At 39.4% G+C, this 17,461-nt stretch overlaps 1 protein-coding gene across 6 annotated transcripts in view; it reads right to left on the bottom strand.

Annotated features, from left to right (window-relative positions):
* Window positions 1-17,461, bottom strand: part of Cdep (Chondrocyte-derived ezrin-like domain containing protein) — a 262,650-nt gene that overhangs the window by 169,152 nt on the left and 76,037 nt on the right. For 4 of the 6 annotated variants that reach the window (XM_068371013.1, XM_068371014.1, XM_068371015.1 and 1 more), the window contains exons 2-4: window positions 14,652-14,789; window positions 8,118-8,304; window positions 6,675-6,798 (exon numbers count right to left, since the gene is read on the bottom strand). In XM_068371013.1, the coding sequence (XP_068227114.1) occupies window positions 6,675-6,798; window positions 8,118-8,304; window positions 14,652-14,789 (449 nt within the window). Of the gene's footprint in view, window positions 1-6,674; window positions 6,799-8,117; window positions 8,305-9,327; window positions 9,544-10,084; window positions 10,147-14,651; window positions 14,790-17,461 lie in introns of those variants that run through there. The other 2 variants (XM_068371018.1, XM_068371017.1) reach the window with 2 other exon arrangements.

The following is a 17,461-nucleotide window of genomic DNA, read 5'->3' as shown; positions in this document are numbered from 1 at the left end:
ACTCTACGTTAAAAATCCGCCAGCGATCGCTATGCAGGTAGGGGGTGTACTACAACAGCGCCATCTGTCGTGCAGGTACTCAGTACTCAATGTAAACACAGAACTCAATTTTCTCCTCGGTCCACTGGGTCTCTATTGGGGAGGAAGGGAGGGTCCTTTAATATATAATCACCGGGTAAGTATATTCAAAAATTTATTTTATTATAAAAATAACATTTTTCAATATTAAACTTAGCCGGTGATTATATAAGCTGATTCACACCCAGGGGGGTGGGTAGAGACCAGCAATAATTGTTTATATTATTATGAGCTAAGGATTTTTTATTTCATTTTAGCAGTTATTCAAAATAACAAACATAAAATAAATAAGTACCTGGTAAGGAAGTCGACTTGAACAATTACTCTGCCTTTTTAAGTACGTCTTCCTTACGGAGCCTCGCGATCCTCTTAGGATGCTGAGCGACCCCTAGGAGCTGAAGTATCAAGGGTTGCAACCCATACTACAGGACCTCATCAAAACCTCTAATCTAGGCGCTTCTCAAGAAAAGAATTTGACCACCCGCCAAATCAACCAGGATGCGAAAGGCTTCTTAGCCTTCCGGACAACCCAAAAACAACAATAAAAAACATTTCAAGAGAAAGATTAAAAAGGTTATGGAATTAGGGAATTGTAGTGGTCGAGCCCTCACCCACTACTGCATTCGTTGCTACGAATGGTCCCAGAGTGTAGCAGTTCTCGTAAAGAGACTGGACATTCTTAAGATAAAAAAACGCGAACACTGACTTGCTTTTCCAATAGGTTGCGTCGATTATACTTTGCAGAGATCTATTTTGTTTAAAGGCCACGGAAGTTGCGACAGCTCTAACTTCGTGTGTCCTTACCTTCAGCAAAGCTTGGTCTTCCTCATTCAGATGGGAATGAGCTTCTCGTATTAACAGTCTGATAAAATAGGATAAAGCATTCTTTGACATAGGCAAAGATGGTTTCTTAACTGAACACCATAAAGCTTCAGACGGGCCTCGTAAAGGTTTAGTTCGTTTTAAATAGAACTTAAGAGCTCTTACAGGGCATAAGACTCTTTCTAGTTCATTTCCAACCATACGATAAGTTTGGAATATCGAACGATATTGGCCAAGGCCGAGAAGGCAGCTCGTTTTTGGCTAGAAAACCAAGTTGTAGAACATGTAGCCGTTTCGGATGAGAATCCGATGTTCTTGCTGAAGGCATGAATCTCACTGACTCTTTTAGCTGTGGCTAAGCATACCAGGAAAAGAGTCTTTAAGGTGAGATCTTTCAGGGAGGCTGATTGTAGCGGTTCGAACCTGTCTGACATAAGGAATCTTAGTACCACGTCTAAATTCCAACCAGGTGTAACCAAACGACGCTCCTTCGTGGTCTCAAAAGACTTAAGGAGGTCCTGTAGATCTTTATTGTTGGAAAGATCTAAGCCTCTGTGACGGAAGACTGATGCCAACATGCTTCTGTAACCCTTGATAGTGGGAGCTGAAAGAGATCGTTCTTTCCTCAGAAGTAAGAGGAAGTCAGCTATTTGAGTTACAGAGGTACTGGTCGAGGATACGGATACTGACTTGCACCAGTTTCGGAAGATTTCCCACTTCGATTGGTAGACTCTAAGGGTGGATGTTCTCCTTGCTCTAGCAATCGCTCTGGCTGCCTCCTTTGAAAAGCCTCTAGCTCTCGAGAGTCTTTCGATAGTCTGAAGGCAGTCAGACGAAGAGCGTGGAGGCCTTGGTGTACCTTCTTTACGTGTGGCTGACGTAGAAGGTCCACCCTTAGGGGAAGTGTTCTGGGAACGTCTACTAGCCATCGAAGTACCTCGGTGAACCATTCTCTCGCGGGCCAGAGGGAAGCAACTAGCGTCAACCTTGTCCCTTCGTGAGAGGCGAACTTCTGCAGTACCTTGTTGACAATCTTGAACGGAGGGAATGCATATAGATCTAGATGTGACCAATCTAGGAGAAAGGCATCTATATGAACTGCTGCTGGGTCCGGGATTGGTGAGCAAAATATTGGGAGCCTCTTGGTCATCGAGGTTGCGAAGAGATCTATGATTGGCTGGCCCCAGGTGGCCCAAAGTCTCTTGCATACATCCTTGTGGAGGGTCCATTCTGTTGGAATTATTTGTCCCTTCCGACTGAGACAATCTGCCATGACATTCAAGTTGCCTTGGATGAACCTCGTTACTAGTGATATGTCTAGACCTTTTGACCAGGTGAGGAGGTCCCTTGCGATCTCGTACAACGTCAGAGAGTAGGTCCCTCCTTGCTTGGAGATGTACGCCAAAGCCGTGGTGTTGTCCAAGTTCACCTCCACCCCTTTGCCTTGAAGGAGAGACCTGAAGCTTTTCCAGGCCAGACGTACTGCCAGTAGCTCCTTGCAGTTGAAATGCATTGTCCTTTGACTCGAGTTCCATAATCCCGAGCATTCCCGACCGTCTAATGTCGCACCCCAGCCTACGTCCGATGCGTCCGAGAAGAGAACGTGGTTGGGAGTCTGAACAGTCAGGGGAAGACCCTCTCTTAGGTTGATATAGTCCTTTCACCAAGTCAGACAAGACTTCATCTTTTCGGAAACCGGGATCGAGACCGCTTCTAGCGTCTTGTCCTTTTTCCAGTGAAAAGCTAGATGGTATAGAAGAGGACGGAGGTGTAGTCTTCCTAGTGACACAAATTGATCCACGGATGACAGTGTCCCTACCAGACTCATCCACAGCCTGACTGAGCAGCGTTCCTTCTTCAGCATCTTCTGGATGGATAGCAGGGCTGGGGGCTGATCGTCTTGTTCAGCAACGTCCTCATCAGAGGGTTCCTCATCCGAAACTGATGAGGAAACGGCAACGGAGTGGGCAACGTCTGACTCGCTGAATCCGGTCGCACTGGTGGATGCGTGACGGAGCCGGACGCAATATCATGGAACTGCTGCACAGTCTGTGAACTGTCAACAACCATGGGTGCGCGAGGAAGTACAGCGTCAACCCGAAACTGTCTAGACCGTCTGGGTTGTGCAGTCAACACCCTACCGGGTTGCTGAGGTTGACGCACTGCGTCACAACAAGTCACCTCTGCTGGTTGTTGAACGTCCTGAACGTCAACAACCACCTCCGAGCGTCGCTTAACGTCAACGTGCGGCTGGCAACCCACACTGGGTCGCATCGGTGGAGTAACCACCTCAACTGGCAGACGCGAGTAGGTTACCTCAGCGTCAACAGGGCGCACAACCGACCGGTTGGAAGGTTGTTGGCCAGAAGGTTCTTCTCCGCATTTAAGTCCTTTATCAAGGACGCAAGCTTGGACTGCATGTCTTGCAGCAAAGCCCATTTAGGGTCTACGGGAGCAGGTGTGGCAACAGACGGGGTTAGCGACTGAGGCGGAACCGTTTACCATCCCTGAAAGCCTTGTTATGCGTGACATAATAGTACAGCAAAACTTCAAAGGCTCGACAACAGCTGAGAAGTTGACCTGTAAACAACTTGGAGCGTCTCCTGGCTAGGCGCCAGGGAGAGTCTACCAGAATTGAGAAGTCTATCTGGCCAGAGGCATGAACTCCCAAGCCGAGAACTTCTCTCGTGTCATATCAGACTCTCGCTCTATAAACCAGTTTAAAAGAAGGGAAAGCAAAGGCTGTATCCCCCAAACTCCTCCTGGTGAAAAAACCAGTCGCCTAGCCAACGTAACGCTCTCTAGGAGAGCGAGAGAGCACTAGCTTAAAAACAACGGCTTCGAAGTAGCTAGGCCTAGTGTAAGTTCTGACGTTTAGGCGAACGAGGAGCAGCAGTTACAAGATCCGGACGAAGATCCTTAAAAAAAATCATCATGATTTAATTAAAGTCCATAGGAGGCTAAGCAGCTTAAGGCTCCTCTCCATCTGACAGAGTCCTCAAGGGAATATCAGTAGGAGGGAGAACAGCAACTTCCTCATCTACAGGAACCTTGTCCGATAAAAGCTGAGTCTCTCACTGATGCATTAGTAGCGGACCAGAACGCAACGTCATGTAACTGCTTGACAGTCTGTGAACTGTCAACAACTGAACTGTCAACCACAACAGGTGCGTGAGGACGTACAGCGTCCACTCGAGACTGCTTTGACTGCCTAGACTGAGCAGTTAAAACAACTCTAGAATGCGGAGGTTGACGCACCGCGTCAAAACAAAACAACTTAGACTGTTGTTGTACCTCGCGAACGTCAACGGAAGGTTCCGTGCGTCGCTGAACGTCAACATGCGGCTGGCAGGGTACACTGGAACACATGGGTGGCGGGACTCTCTCAGCTGGAGTGCGGCAGAAGGTCGCCTCAGCGTCCACAGGACGCACAACCGTGGTTGGTTGTAGGCTAGAGGTTGGTGCAGTGTCAACCTTCTCCGCACGAGAGTCCTGCATCAATGACGTTAACTGAGACTGCATGGTCTGCAGCAAAGACCACTTAGGGTCTACAGGAGCAGGTGCGGCAACAGACGGTGTGACTGCCTGATGCGGTACCGCTTTGCCTCTCTTAGGAGGTGAGCAGTCGTCGGAAGACTGCAGCGAGTCCGAACTGACCCAGTGGCTACAACTGGGCCGTTGGATTTGCGCGGAAGGGACCGACTTGCGCTTAAGAAGCCGCGAGACCTTGGTCCATGGTTTCTTACGAGAAACCTCTTCCGCAGACGAGGAATAAATGGGCTCTCTCGTCTTTGTGTGGGTGGGGCGATCTTGGGTAGATACGCCCGAAACCACGGAGGGAACGTCTGTTCGCTGATTAAAGCCTCTCGAACCCTTTGGTCGTACGACATTGCTTCTCCCCTGGGCTTGGGAGCTTGCAAGAGGTCTCGGACTGGGAGGACGACAGGCACGAACAGACGAACCCTCGGACGCAACACTGTAACACTTTGCGCCTCGGACGCAACACTGTAACACTTTGCGTATATCACTTTATCACTTCGATTTTCTGTTTTGCACTTATTTCTACCTGAAACACGCAATTCTACCCTTCATTAAAAGGTAGTAATTGCGAAATAAGTCGTATAATGCAAGCTCATAATACCAGCAAAAAACAGAAAACATATTTAAGATAAAAAGAAAAATCAGTGGCTGGGAAAGAGACTAAACACTAGTTCATATAACTACGTTTTCAATCTCTCACCGCACATAGCCTGGGGACGAGAATAAAAACCTAAAAACGTTTTATCCTTCCTCTCCGTACAGAGACTAGGGACGAGAGTAACACGAGAACAACGTTACCCGCTTGAACGGAACGTTTACTCTCCTCTCTCTCCCTCCGTCTCTATCTCTCTCTCTCTTTCTCTCTTGATTCGCACCTAAGAGAAGAGCCCAATTATATATCGTCAAAAAAAACATGTTATTTGACTAAAGGAAAAACTGAAAGGTTTTTCAAATAAAAAGTTCCTTTAAATTAGAATTTAAAACATTTAAGCTAAGAAAGAATGAACAAAACGTCAGAATCGATTTACTCTTACTGCAAAGTGAAACCGTGATACACTCTCTCTCTATCGTAACGATAGAGCACATGTTGAACGTCCTGAACGTCAACAACTGCGTAGCATAAAAAACTAAACGTTAGTTCATCTTTGAAAACAGAACGAAGACTATCAAAGAAAATCTTTCATAAAATATTACATTTAAAAAGTTTTAAATCCTTAGCTCTTTAAAAGCTAATTACGATATAAAGGGCTCAACGTTGATTAACTTCGGTTTCCAAGTTAGGACCGCCTACTCTCAGGAAAGTTCTATATAAACAAAACATTAAAATTATTTTTATATGTTTATAATAAATGGAAAGTTAATCGAAGAGGCCTAATAAAGGCGGAGAGATATAAAATATATAGAGGAAAATCTATAACGTGATATAATTACTAAAAGCCTAAACATACTTCCGTCTAAGGGAAGGGTCGGCCATTTAAAAGTGAAAGAAAGTCCATACTATCTTTGTCACCATAATTAAATCTATCCAAAACGAGTTCAAGTTTTGAGATGAAGATAAAACACCTGCATAGCGAAAGCTCAAAACTAGAATAGTGCACTTCACCAATAGTTGTGAAAACAAATCCAGTTAGCACAGCGAATTAGTAGGTCTTGCCTGTGGCCCGACAGAGAGAAAATTGAGTTCTGTGTTTACATTGAGTACTGAGTACCTGCACGACAGATGGCGCTGTTGTAGTACACCCCCTACCTGCATAGCGATCGCTGGCGGATTTTTAACGTAAAGAGTTTTCTGTCGAGCAACAGAGTTGCAGCTTATATAATCACCGGCTAAGTTTAATATTGAAAATATAGCATTGACAGGTTTGTGAATGTAAATTAATATCCATAATTGTGTACACCACTCATTCAAAAAAAAAAGGGCCAACAACAACACACACACACAAATAAACTCTTTCCAACAATGATGCTTGTTACTACATTATTCTGTCTATTTACTATACTGTATATTAAAAAAAAAAACCTGTTCATGGAAAGAATTAAGAATAATTAGAAATACACACAGTACCTTCATAATCATATGAAAGCATGCACCACGCATGAAAAAATCTGTTTGCGGGAAGAATTACAAATAAGCACACTACTGTATCCTAGATGTGTATATCAATTCAAGTCGATTCAAAACACAAGACATAGAAAATCCCCATTAATACGAAAAGTAAAATATTTCAACTTACACATGTTTCTTGTGATTCTCCATAATTTTTCTTTCTAATTCTGCATCTTGCGAGGGAACAAATTTATACAAGGAGAGGTAGCGGTGGTCAGGGTAATCTTCGTCCACAAAATCTCCACACTCGGCTACAAAGAGATACACATAATATAGAATTAAAGCTATATAAGACCAATAGAAACAGTGCATAAAATAGACACTACAACATTTCCAAAACTTTTAAACACAGTTAGGCATATTCTGACAGTTGCCACTGTACACAGATATAATGTCAAGGAAATACTTGACCAATTATTTATGTTAGAATTACTCATGACAAAGTTTTAATTACCTTTAGAACTCAGCCTACAACCTTAGTAATAAAAATATTAAGATATAGAATTGAAAATAACAAGGTTATCCATTTATTCATATAGAAATAATGCAAATAATATGTGATCTCATAATATATAAATTTCTACCCAAGCACAACCTTATTTGACATACCCTTAGCCAGAATGTCTGAAATAAAAATTATTACAACTAATTTCTAAAATGAGGAAGGTGATCAATCTTCTCATTACTGAACTTTTAATCCTAAGATTCAAATCATTTATACATAAGAAAGCCAGAATATATTGTTTGCCAGAGAAAACCATCTCAAAACACAAGATTTTAAATCTTAATGAAGAATGTTCATTCTGAATGACAGGACTGTATCTACAGTATTTCTATGAATGTCCCCTGATATTCATATTGCTTCTTCTCCAGAGTGCCAGTTTAATAGACAATTACTCATAACATTTTCCCACTTTTCTCACTTTAGTCAATAAATTCCCTTAACAAAGGAATGGTACCCTTTAGCTGTAGGTTGTAAAAAGACCAGGTTGCCGTGTCAAAATCAGTACAGGTCATAATTCAAAAGGGTACTTGTCAGTTTTACGTAAATAAAAAGTGTAACCATAACAAAAGAGATATAAAAATACGGAATTAGTGGGTAATTCTGCATGATAGCAATAAGACTTTACAATGAAATAACATTAATCTAAATTCTAGTTTTTCACAACTAGTAAAAATAATTATAGCTACGACTAATATACACATACACGGTATATATATATATATATATATATATATATATATATATATATATATATATATATATATATATATATATATATATATATATATATATATATATACATATATATACATATATATATACATATATATATATATATATATATATATATATATATATATATATATACAGGGTATATATACATATATATATATATATATATATATATATATATATATCTATATATATATACATATATATACATATATACATATATATATATATATATATATATATATATATATATATATATATATATATATATATATCACAAAATGCATAAATGACTATCAAAACTTTAACTGTAGTCTGGTATCGACACATTACCTTGGACTATATAAGAGGCCATTAATGCTGCAGTGTTATCGTTGCAAAGTAACCAACCATGAGCCAAGTCGCGCTTGATTTGTAGAGCAAAGAGATAACGTGTGTACTCCTCTTCTAGCTGGGCAGGATCTGGTGTGTAGAACTTGACACAAAACCGGAGCACTGGCTCTACTTGACTTAAACATACCTGTGAAAAGAAATATAACGTGGTCTACAAAACAAATACGGTTATAACACATAAAAAAAAAGGTTACTACACTGTATATATTTATGCATATACATGTGTGTATATATACATATATAGATATATATATACATATATATACACACACACACATATATATACACATAATATACATATATATAATATATATTATATATAAAAATATTATATACATGTATATATATATGGTATATATAGGGTATATATGTATGTATATATATATATATATATATATATATATATATATATATATATATATATATATATATATATATATATATATATATTAATATCTAATAATTAAGCAGACATTTTTTATATCAGTTTTTTTTTGGGGGAGGGGGGCCTAAGCTAGGAATAAAACGTATCCCTTTCAAGTACCAATACGGCCATTAGACTTTAAACCAGTGAGCTCTAAGCAGAAACACAAGTTCACCCCAATACTGCCGTACAGAAGGTCCTGTAGAATTCATACAAAAGGTCCTGTGGAATTCATGTAATACTGCCTACAAGTTATCTTACACACCTCAAGCCCTTCTCAGCCATATTTGATGACCTCCTAATACTCTCTCTCTCTCTCTCTCTCTCTCTCTCTCTCTCTCTCTCTCTCTCTCTCTCTCTCTCTCTCTCTCTCTCTCTCTCTCTCTCTCGTTCCTTCCGTCCCTCTTTCCCTCTTACTCTTGCTAACTTCATCCCATTGCTCCTAAGTCCTTCACTCCCTCATTCTTGCTCTATTCCTCTCTACCCCTACTACTACAACTACTCTCTCTCTCTCTCTCTCATGTAACTTTGTGATTGCTGTCCCACCTTCTAGTTGTACCAACAGTGGATGTCTGGTTTTAGTTAGCGACCTAACTCGTCGTAAAACAATACATTCGTCGTAAATTCTTTCCCAACATACACTATCTTCCTCTTTACTTATTCACTACCATCCCTTTCTACACATTCCACTTCATTCTTAGCGTAATTCCTCTTGTTGCTACTTACTTTACTTTGAGGGATGCTTATTTGTACAGAAGTGGAGACGCTATTCTCTACAGGACCCCCACGGTTGATTTTATGATCATGCGGGAGCATTTAACAATACGCTTCTCGGATTTTGTTTTAACCATAAACACTTTTCTCTAATATTACTAAAATATTCGTGGCCGACGTAACATTAAAATAAAAGCTCTTGTCGATCACTTTGATGAACTTCAATTAGGAAAAGGTACCACAGTACAACAGTAGGGGCTTTTATCGACTATCGTGTTGACTGTTGACAGATGGGTTAGCCTAAAAATCCCCAAAATTCAGGATAAAAAAATCCCCAAACCAATCCAAAAATCCCCATTATCAAAATTATACTTTCTTCTGATCCTGTAGGCTTTACTAATATAGAAATTACTCACTATACTTCATATAAATGCAAGCAAATTAATTGCAACAATAGAAAGGTTTACTCATCTTTGTTTCTTCATCATAGAAATTTGTACGGAATATCCCATCAGACACCAAAAATCCCTAAATCTAGGGACAAATCCCCATACCTGGCAACAGTGACGCCTAAGTAACCGGTAGTGAACATCGACTTGTGGATTTCATTTAACCAGAGCTTAGCTGAGCAGCTTATATATATATATTTCTTTGTACTTGATGCTTGCATCATAATACGCAGTTCCTACTTTTAAGGGGTGCCAATGAAAAAGACCGTATTTTACTGAAGGCATAGCAATCTAACGAACGAAAATACAAGAGTACTTACTTATTGGTGTTTTGTCAAGGTGCGTCCAGGACCACTCGGTAACACGGATATTTCATCACTAATATATTTTAAACGAACACCCGAAACAAACTACTCGTTCTAGTTTCAAACTATTGTAACAAGTTGTTACATTATTATTATTATTATTATTATTATTATTATTATTATTATTATTATTATTATTAAGCTACAACCCTATTAGAAGAAAAGCAGGTTGCTATAAACCCAAGGACTCCAACTGGGAAAAATTGCACAGCGAGAAAAGGAATCAGCCATAAATTCATACTGTAATTTTCTATAAACTTGCATTAGATCGAATTGATCATTGAAATACCTATATGTATTTTTCATACTTATGTAGCTTGTTGCTTATTCATTTACTCCCTTAGCAGATGAACTGTCTTCCTTTACACAGGACGAAGCGTTCATACAAAATTAAATATGCTTATGTAATATATATTATTGTTATAACTTTACTTTAAGGGCTGCTGTACAGCCCTCCCCTGTACAGCAGGGGAGGCACACTCTCTAAAGTACCTCCACGGTGGTTTTATGATGTCCATTCTGGAGCATTTAACATTTCCCAATGCGTATTGCTCGCTTACTGTTAGAACTATGCTCGTGTCAGGACGATTTGTTGGCTGCACAATATGTAGCAATTCTCTTAGATGTTTTGGACGACCGGCCACCTATATCTTCTTTAGAATATTACTAATCTAGAGACTTTACACAACTAAAAATTAAAATTGAGGCTAGGCTGTGCATTTAATGTATATATAATACTGCGAATGAAACTTACAGATGATGTGAAAGACACGCATTTGAAATAGCCCCTGTGCCTAAGACTAGACGTGGAGGGGAGAAGATATTATTATTATTATTATTATTATTATTATTATTACTATCCAAGCTACAACCCTACTTGGAAAAGCAAGATGCTATAAGCCCAGGGGCTCCAACAGGGAAAAATAGCCCAGTGAGGAAAGGAAATAAGGAAATAAATAAATGAAGAGAACAAATTAACAATAAATCATTCTAAAATAAGAAACAACGTCAAAACAGACATGTCATATAATAAACTATCAACAACATCAAAAACAAATATGTCATAAATAAACTATAAAAAGACTATGTCCGCCTGGTCAACAAAAAAGCATTTGCTCCAACTTTGAACTTTTGAAGTTCTACTGATTCAACCACCCGATTAGGAAGATCATTCCACAACTTGGTCACAGCTGGAATAAAACTTCTAGAAGATCATTCCACAACTTGGTCACAGCTGGAATAAAACTTCTAGAGTACTGCGTAGTATTGAGCCTCGTGATGGAGAAGGCCTGGCTATTAGAATTAACTGCCTGCCTAGTATTACGAACAGGATAGAATTGTCCAGGGAGATCTGAATGTAAAGGATGGTCAGAGTTGTGAAAAATCTTATGCAACATGCATAATGAACTAATTGAACGACGGTGCCAGAGATTAATATCTAGATCAGGAATAAGAAATTTAATAGACCGTAAGTTTCTGTCCAACAAATTAAGATGAGAATCAGCAGCTGAAGACCAGACAGGAGAACAATACTCAAAACAAGGTAGAATGAAAGAATTAAAACACTTCTTCAGAATAGATTGATCACCGAAAATCTTGAAAGACTTTCTCAATAAGCCTATTTTTTGTGAAACTGAAGAAGACACAGACCTTATATGTTTCTCAAAAGTAAATTTACTGTCGAGAATCACACCTAAAATTTTGAAAGAGTCATACATATTTAAAGGAACATTATCAATACTGAGATCCGGATGTTGAGGAGCCACCGTCCTTGACCTACTTACAATCATACTTTGAGTTTTGTTAGATTCAACTTCATACCCCATAATTTGCACCATGCACTAATTCTAGCTAAATCTCTATTAAGAGATTCACCAACCCTAGATCTACATTCAGGGGATGGAATTGATGCAAAGAGAGTAGCATCATCTGCATATGCAACAAGCTTGTTTTCTAGGCCAAACCACATGTCATGTGTATATAGTATAAAAAGTAATGGGCCAAGAACACTACCCTGTGGAACACCGGATATCACATTCCTATAATCACTATGGTGCCCATCAACAACAACTCTTTGAGATCTATTACTTAAAAAATCAATAATAATGCTAAGAAACGACCCACCCACTCCCAACTGTTTCAGTTTGAAAACAAATATAAAGATATTGTGAGAAAAGTTGTTCTGTTATTTTTTTTCTTTCAGCATTTAATGTGATTTCAGTTTTTGGAGGTACGTTTGCACTTACATCAATAAAATCAGTACCTATTAAAGTGGTTTTAAACTCTATTAGCTCTTGTTCAAATGTATAGTCTGTGATTTTGATAAAGTACACATGTTCTGCAAGTTATAATAATTCAATCTAGAATTTACCCTGAATTTGCATCGATAAATGTGAGAATAATGCACCATTTAATTAGTTTGATCCTAGGGGCAATATAGGCCTACACAACACCAGCTACTTGCTCCACATACGGCGACATCATTGCTCTGTTTTGACGACAGGGAAAAAGAAAAAAAAATAGGAATCTACAGGTACATTTGGCTTCATAAATTTCGGTACACTTCAAGGGAAGCTTGGGAGACGCCTTGTAATTTGTATATTATTTCAGATAACGCTCTGTTTAGCCAAAGGGAAACTGTTGGCAACGTTGCCTGTAAAACACAAGTCACTGAACTTGTAAACACGTGATGAAAGCATTTTTATTAATTGAAGGAATTGCTCCTATGAAGTATGATAATTAGCCTACCTAGAGACTGACCATATATACTGTACATATAATCAACAACCAAGCCCACTCTCCACCCAAGCTGGGACCAAGGAGGGCCAGGTAAAGGCTGCTGACTTCTTAGCGGGAAGACCTATAGGCTCCCCCAAACGCCCCATCCTCAGCTCGCAAGGATGGTGAGGTTGCAGCCACCAAAGGAACTAATGAATTTGAGCGGGACTCGAACCCTAGTCTGGTGATCACCAGTCAGGGACGTTACCACATAAACTGTGCAAATCATAAGGTAATTTGTAGGTAAGAAAATTCACATTAAATAAAAATTTTTCGTGGGGTTGTGGTGGCCAATGTGGTAAGGTCCCTGACTGGTGATCGCCATACTGGGGTTCGATTCCCGCTCAAACTCGTTAGTTTCTTTGGTCGCTGCAACCTCAATATCCTAGCGAGCTAAGGGATTTTTTGGGGGGGGGAGCCTATAGGTCTATCTGCCGAGTCATCAGCAGCCATTGCCAGACTCTCCTTGGTCCTAGCTTGGGTGGAGAGGGGGCTTGGGCCCTGATCATATGTGTATATTATCAGTTTTTAGGGTATTGTCCTGCTTGATAGGGCAATGTCAGTGTACCTTGCCTCTGCCATTCATGAGCGGCCTTTAAACCATTCTCATCCGTATATCTGTTTTCATTTTTTTTTTCTAACAAGTGACTGATACTACCTAACAGTGACTGGTGACTCAGTCATGTCCCCCAGTCACTTTCAGATTATTGAGGCGAAAATTGTGAAAATAACAAAAAACAGGATAGAAAGTCTTCCTTAAATTTTCTACATAATTATGTTATGTCATTTTAACCTATCATTTTTAGGGGATCGAAAAAATAAAACGGGGAAAAAAACAACAGATAACCATTTTCTGTTTAGGATAAAAAAAATTAGAACAAGAAACAAAGACACTGTTTATGAATAATTAAAAATACTGGAAAATCTTATGTTAAAGATAATAACTTCATTAAATAAACATACTTGAGCAGACACCTTTATGATATATTCCACAAGCAAGATATGATGTTTATTCAGTAAAGAAAGAAATATAACAACTTTAACATATTTTGACAAGACTAAATTATTTTCAATACATCCAACGTTTAATTCAAGTTAAACTAGAAAAACACGCTCAGTGCCGACCTCCGCCACAGCAGCTTATTTCTCGAAACCAGCTTGCCTTTCTCAGAATCAATTTAGACCGTAGGGGTATTTCAAGTCTGTGTGGCAATCATGTGCGAACTTGAGGTTAAGGTTAGGATTAATTCGGTCGACCTTTTGCGCCACCTTGACCTTGACCTTTGACCCAGGGCTCTCAAAATTGAATCAATTCCACGTCTCAATATAACAACTAGTTCTTGAAAGTTTCACTACTCTACGAGTAAAATTGTAACCAGGAAGTTGTTCACAAAAAAAATTGTAACCAGGAAGTTGTTCACAAAAAGAAAAAAAAAATTGTAACCAGGAAGTTGTTCACAAAAAAAAAAAATTGTAACCAGGAAGTTGTTCACAAAAAGAAAAAAAAATTGTAACCAGGAAGTTGTTCACAAAAAAAAATTGTAACCAGGAAGTTGTTCACAAAAAAAAAGAAAGAAAAAAAACGGGGGCGAAAACATACCCTACCAACCTACCAACTTCGTTGGCGGAGGTTATAAACGTAAGAGTAAAGAAGGACCCCCAAAGTACCATAGAAATCTCCATCTTATGAGAAGAAACAAAAACAAATGGGAGACAAGTCTGAAATCAAACAAGGCTAACTAACCTGTCTATTCATTGGTTTTTCCAAGTCGAGCCAGTATCTAGTGTTTCCGTCAGTGTATTCCAGGCCAAAGTAATCCGACTCTAGTAAGTTGAGTTGTCGACACACCTGCTCCAGCAACACGATAGCCAATGCTTTGCTCTGGAAATAATAATAAAGATACAATTATTTCATTTGAATACTTGGTAGCAATATTCAGATATAAAGTAGAAAGATTAATCTTTAGATATAAATTAAAATCAAACCATTGTTCTCTAATCTTGGGTAGTGCCATAGCTTCTGTACCATGGTCTTCAACTAAAATCAAACCATTGTTCTCTAATCTTGGGTAGTGCCATAGCTTCTGTACCATGGTCTTCAACTAAAATCAAACCATTGTTCTCTAATCTTGGGTAGTGCCATAGCTTCTGTACCATGGTCTTCAACTAAAATCAAACCATTGTTCTCTAATCTTGGGTAGTGCCATAGCTTCTGTACCATGGTCTTCAACTAAAATCAAACCATTGTTCTCTAATCTTGGGTAGTGCCATAGCTTCTGTACCATGGTCTTCAATTAAAATCAAACCATTGTTCTCTGATCTTGGGTAGTGCCATAGCTTCTGTACCATGGTCTTCAACTAAAATCAAACCATTGTTCTCTAATCTTGGGTAGTGCCATAGCTTCTGTACCATGGTCTTCAACTAAAATCAAACCATTGTTCTCTAATCTTGGGTAGTGCCATAGCTTCTGTACCATGGTCTTCAACTAAAATCAAATCATTGTTCTCTAATCTTAGGTAGTGCCATAGCCTCTGTAACATGGGATTCCAATGTCTTGGGTTAGAGTTCTTTTGCTTGAGGGTACACTGGGGCACAATATTCTATATTATTTATCTTTTCTTTTTTTAAGTTTTATACTTATATATAAAAGATATATTTTAATGTTGTTACTGTTCTTAAGCTTAAAATATTTTACTTTAATTATCCACACTTCTCTTGTAGTTTATTTATAGCCTTATTTCCTTCCCTCACTGGGCTATTTTTCCTTGTTAGAGCCCTTGGGCTTATAGCATCCAACTTTTCATACAAGGGTTACAGCTTAGGTAGTAATAATAATAATAATAATAATAATAATAATAATACGTTTTATTCCACAGATGTAACGACACAATTAGCATAGTTATGCATGTACGAAATCAGTTTATTTTCTTTCAAAAATAACAGAAATTCTACTCGTATGCCTAGAAATTGTAAATTAGACAAAAAAATGATGCATGCATATTTCTCTCTCTCTCTCTCTCTCTCTCTCTCTCTCTCTCTCTCTCTCTCTCTCTCTCTCTCTCTCTCTCTCTCTCTCTCTCTCTATATATATATATATATATATATATATATCATTACTATTATTAAAAGTTAAGCTATAACCCTAGTTGTAAAAGCAAGATGCTATAAGCCCAATGGCCCCAACAAGGAAAAATAGCCCAGTGAGGCAGGGAAACAAGGAAATAAATAAACTACACGAGAAGAATAAACAATGAAAATAAAATATTTCATAAACAGAAACAATACATATATAAAAAATTTTAAGTAATTTTCATTTTTCCTAACATACTTACCTCGAACTACTTTCTTAGAAGTGACCTGTAACCTTCTCTCTACCGACCAGAGTTTTGTGTAGTGTACCCCCCACCCCGTTTCCTATGGAGGCCTACCCCCGGCATTAAAGAATGTGCCCCGAGGGTAGGCTTATCGTAGGTCGATGTCCGCCCGGGTCAACAGCTTCAGTAAGTTCTATAGGATTAGCACAATGCTTGCAAGGGAAGAGAGGCACTCGGGGAAGGAAGGGAGGGCCATTACCCGAAAGTAGTTCTCGGTAAGTATGTTAGGAAAAATAAAAATTACTTAAAATTTTTGATTTGTTCCAACACGAATACTTACCTCGAACTACTTTCTTAGGAGACTTACACTTTAGGAGGCGGGAGTGCTATTCTGACCCCCTGACCCAGTAAGCGGAGGCCAAGAGGCCCAGGAATAACGGTACCTACTAGAAAACGGATGAGAGGGTAACTACACAAAGAGTTCACGTTAGTGTCTAAGTACTCACCCTTTGAAAAAACTTCTTCTGATGTTGCCTCCAGTAGCGTAGCCGTGAAGAATGTGTTATCCAATGGTATAAGTTGGTACTCCCCGATGAGGCTAGGAAGCAACTGGGTAGGATGGAAGGAAAACGCACCTGTGTCTCCCGGTTGCTAGCCGTGATTGAGCCTGGGGCTTTTACCGTTACACCGCTTGGAGGGCGGAGATGACTGTTCCAATGGAGAACCCGTCTAAGGACTTCCTCGAGTAGTCCTTGAGGTAATGGGCAGTAAAGGTTGACTGGTTCGACCAAGTACCTGCTCGCAGGATCTGACCTACTGCCATGTTTTTCTCAAAGGCTAAGGACGTGCTCAAGCCTCTGATGTCATGAGGTCTGGGGGTGCCTGGCACTGCTATGCCTTCTTCCTTGTAGGCTCTGGCAATAACTTGTCTCAACCAGAAGGAAATGGTGTTCTTGGACACTTGCTTCTTAGTAATACCCGTGGATATGAAGAGGCTCTTGATGCCTGGGCGAAGATGAGCCGTTCTTTCAAGGTATTTTCTAATGGTCCGTACAGGGCATAATTTCAAATCCTCTTAATTACTCGTCCTAGGGATGGCAGGTATTGAAAAACCTTCGAACCTCGGATCCCAGACTGCTGGGTTCTGAGTCTTAGCCACAAAAGAAGGGACGAACTTGAAGGATACTTCTTTCCACCCCTTCGAATGAGAAACGTCATATGACAGCCCATGGATCTCAC

Source organism: Palaemon carinicauda, chromosome 3 (genome assembly GCF_036898095.1).
Source record: "Palaemon carinicauda isolate YSFRI2023 chromosome 3, ASM3689809v2, whole genome shotgun sequence".
NCBI lineage: Eukaryota > Metazoa > Arthropoda > Malacostraca > Decapoda > Palaemonidae > Palaemon > Palaemon carinicauda.
The sequence above is the reverse complement of the archived record's forward strand: the minus strand, read 5'-3'. Positions and strand labels throughout refer to the sequence as shown.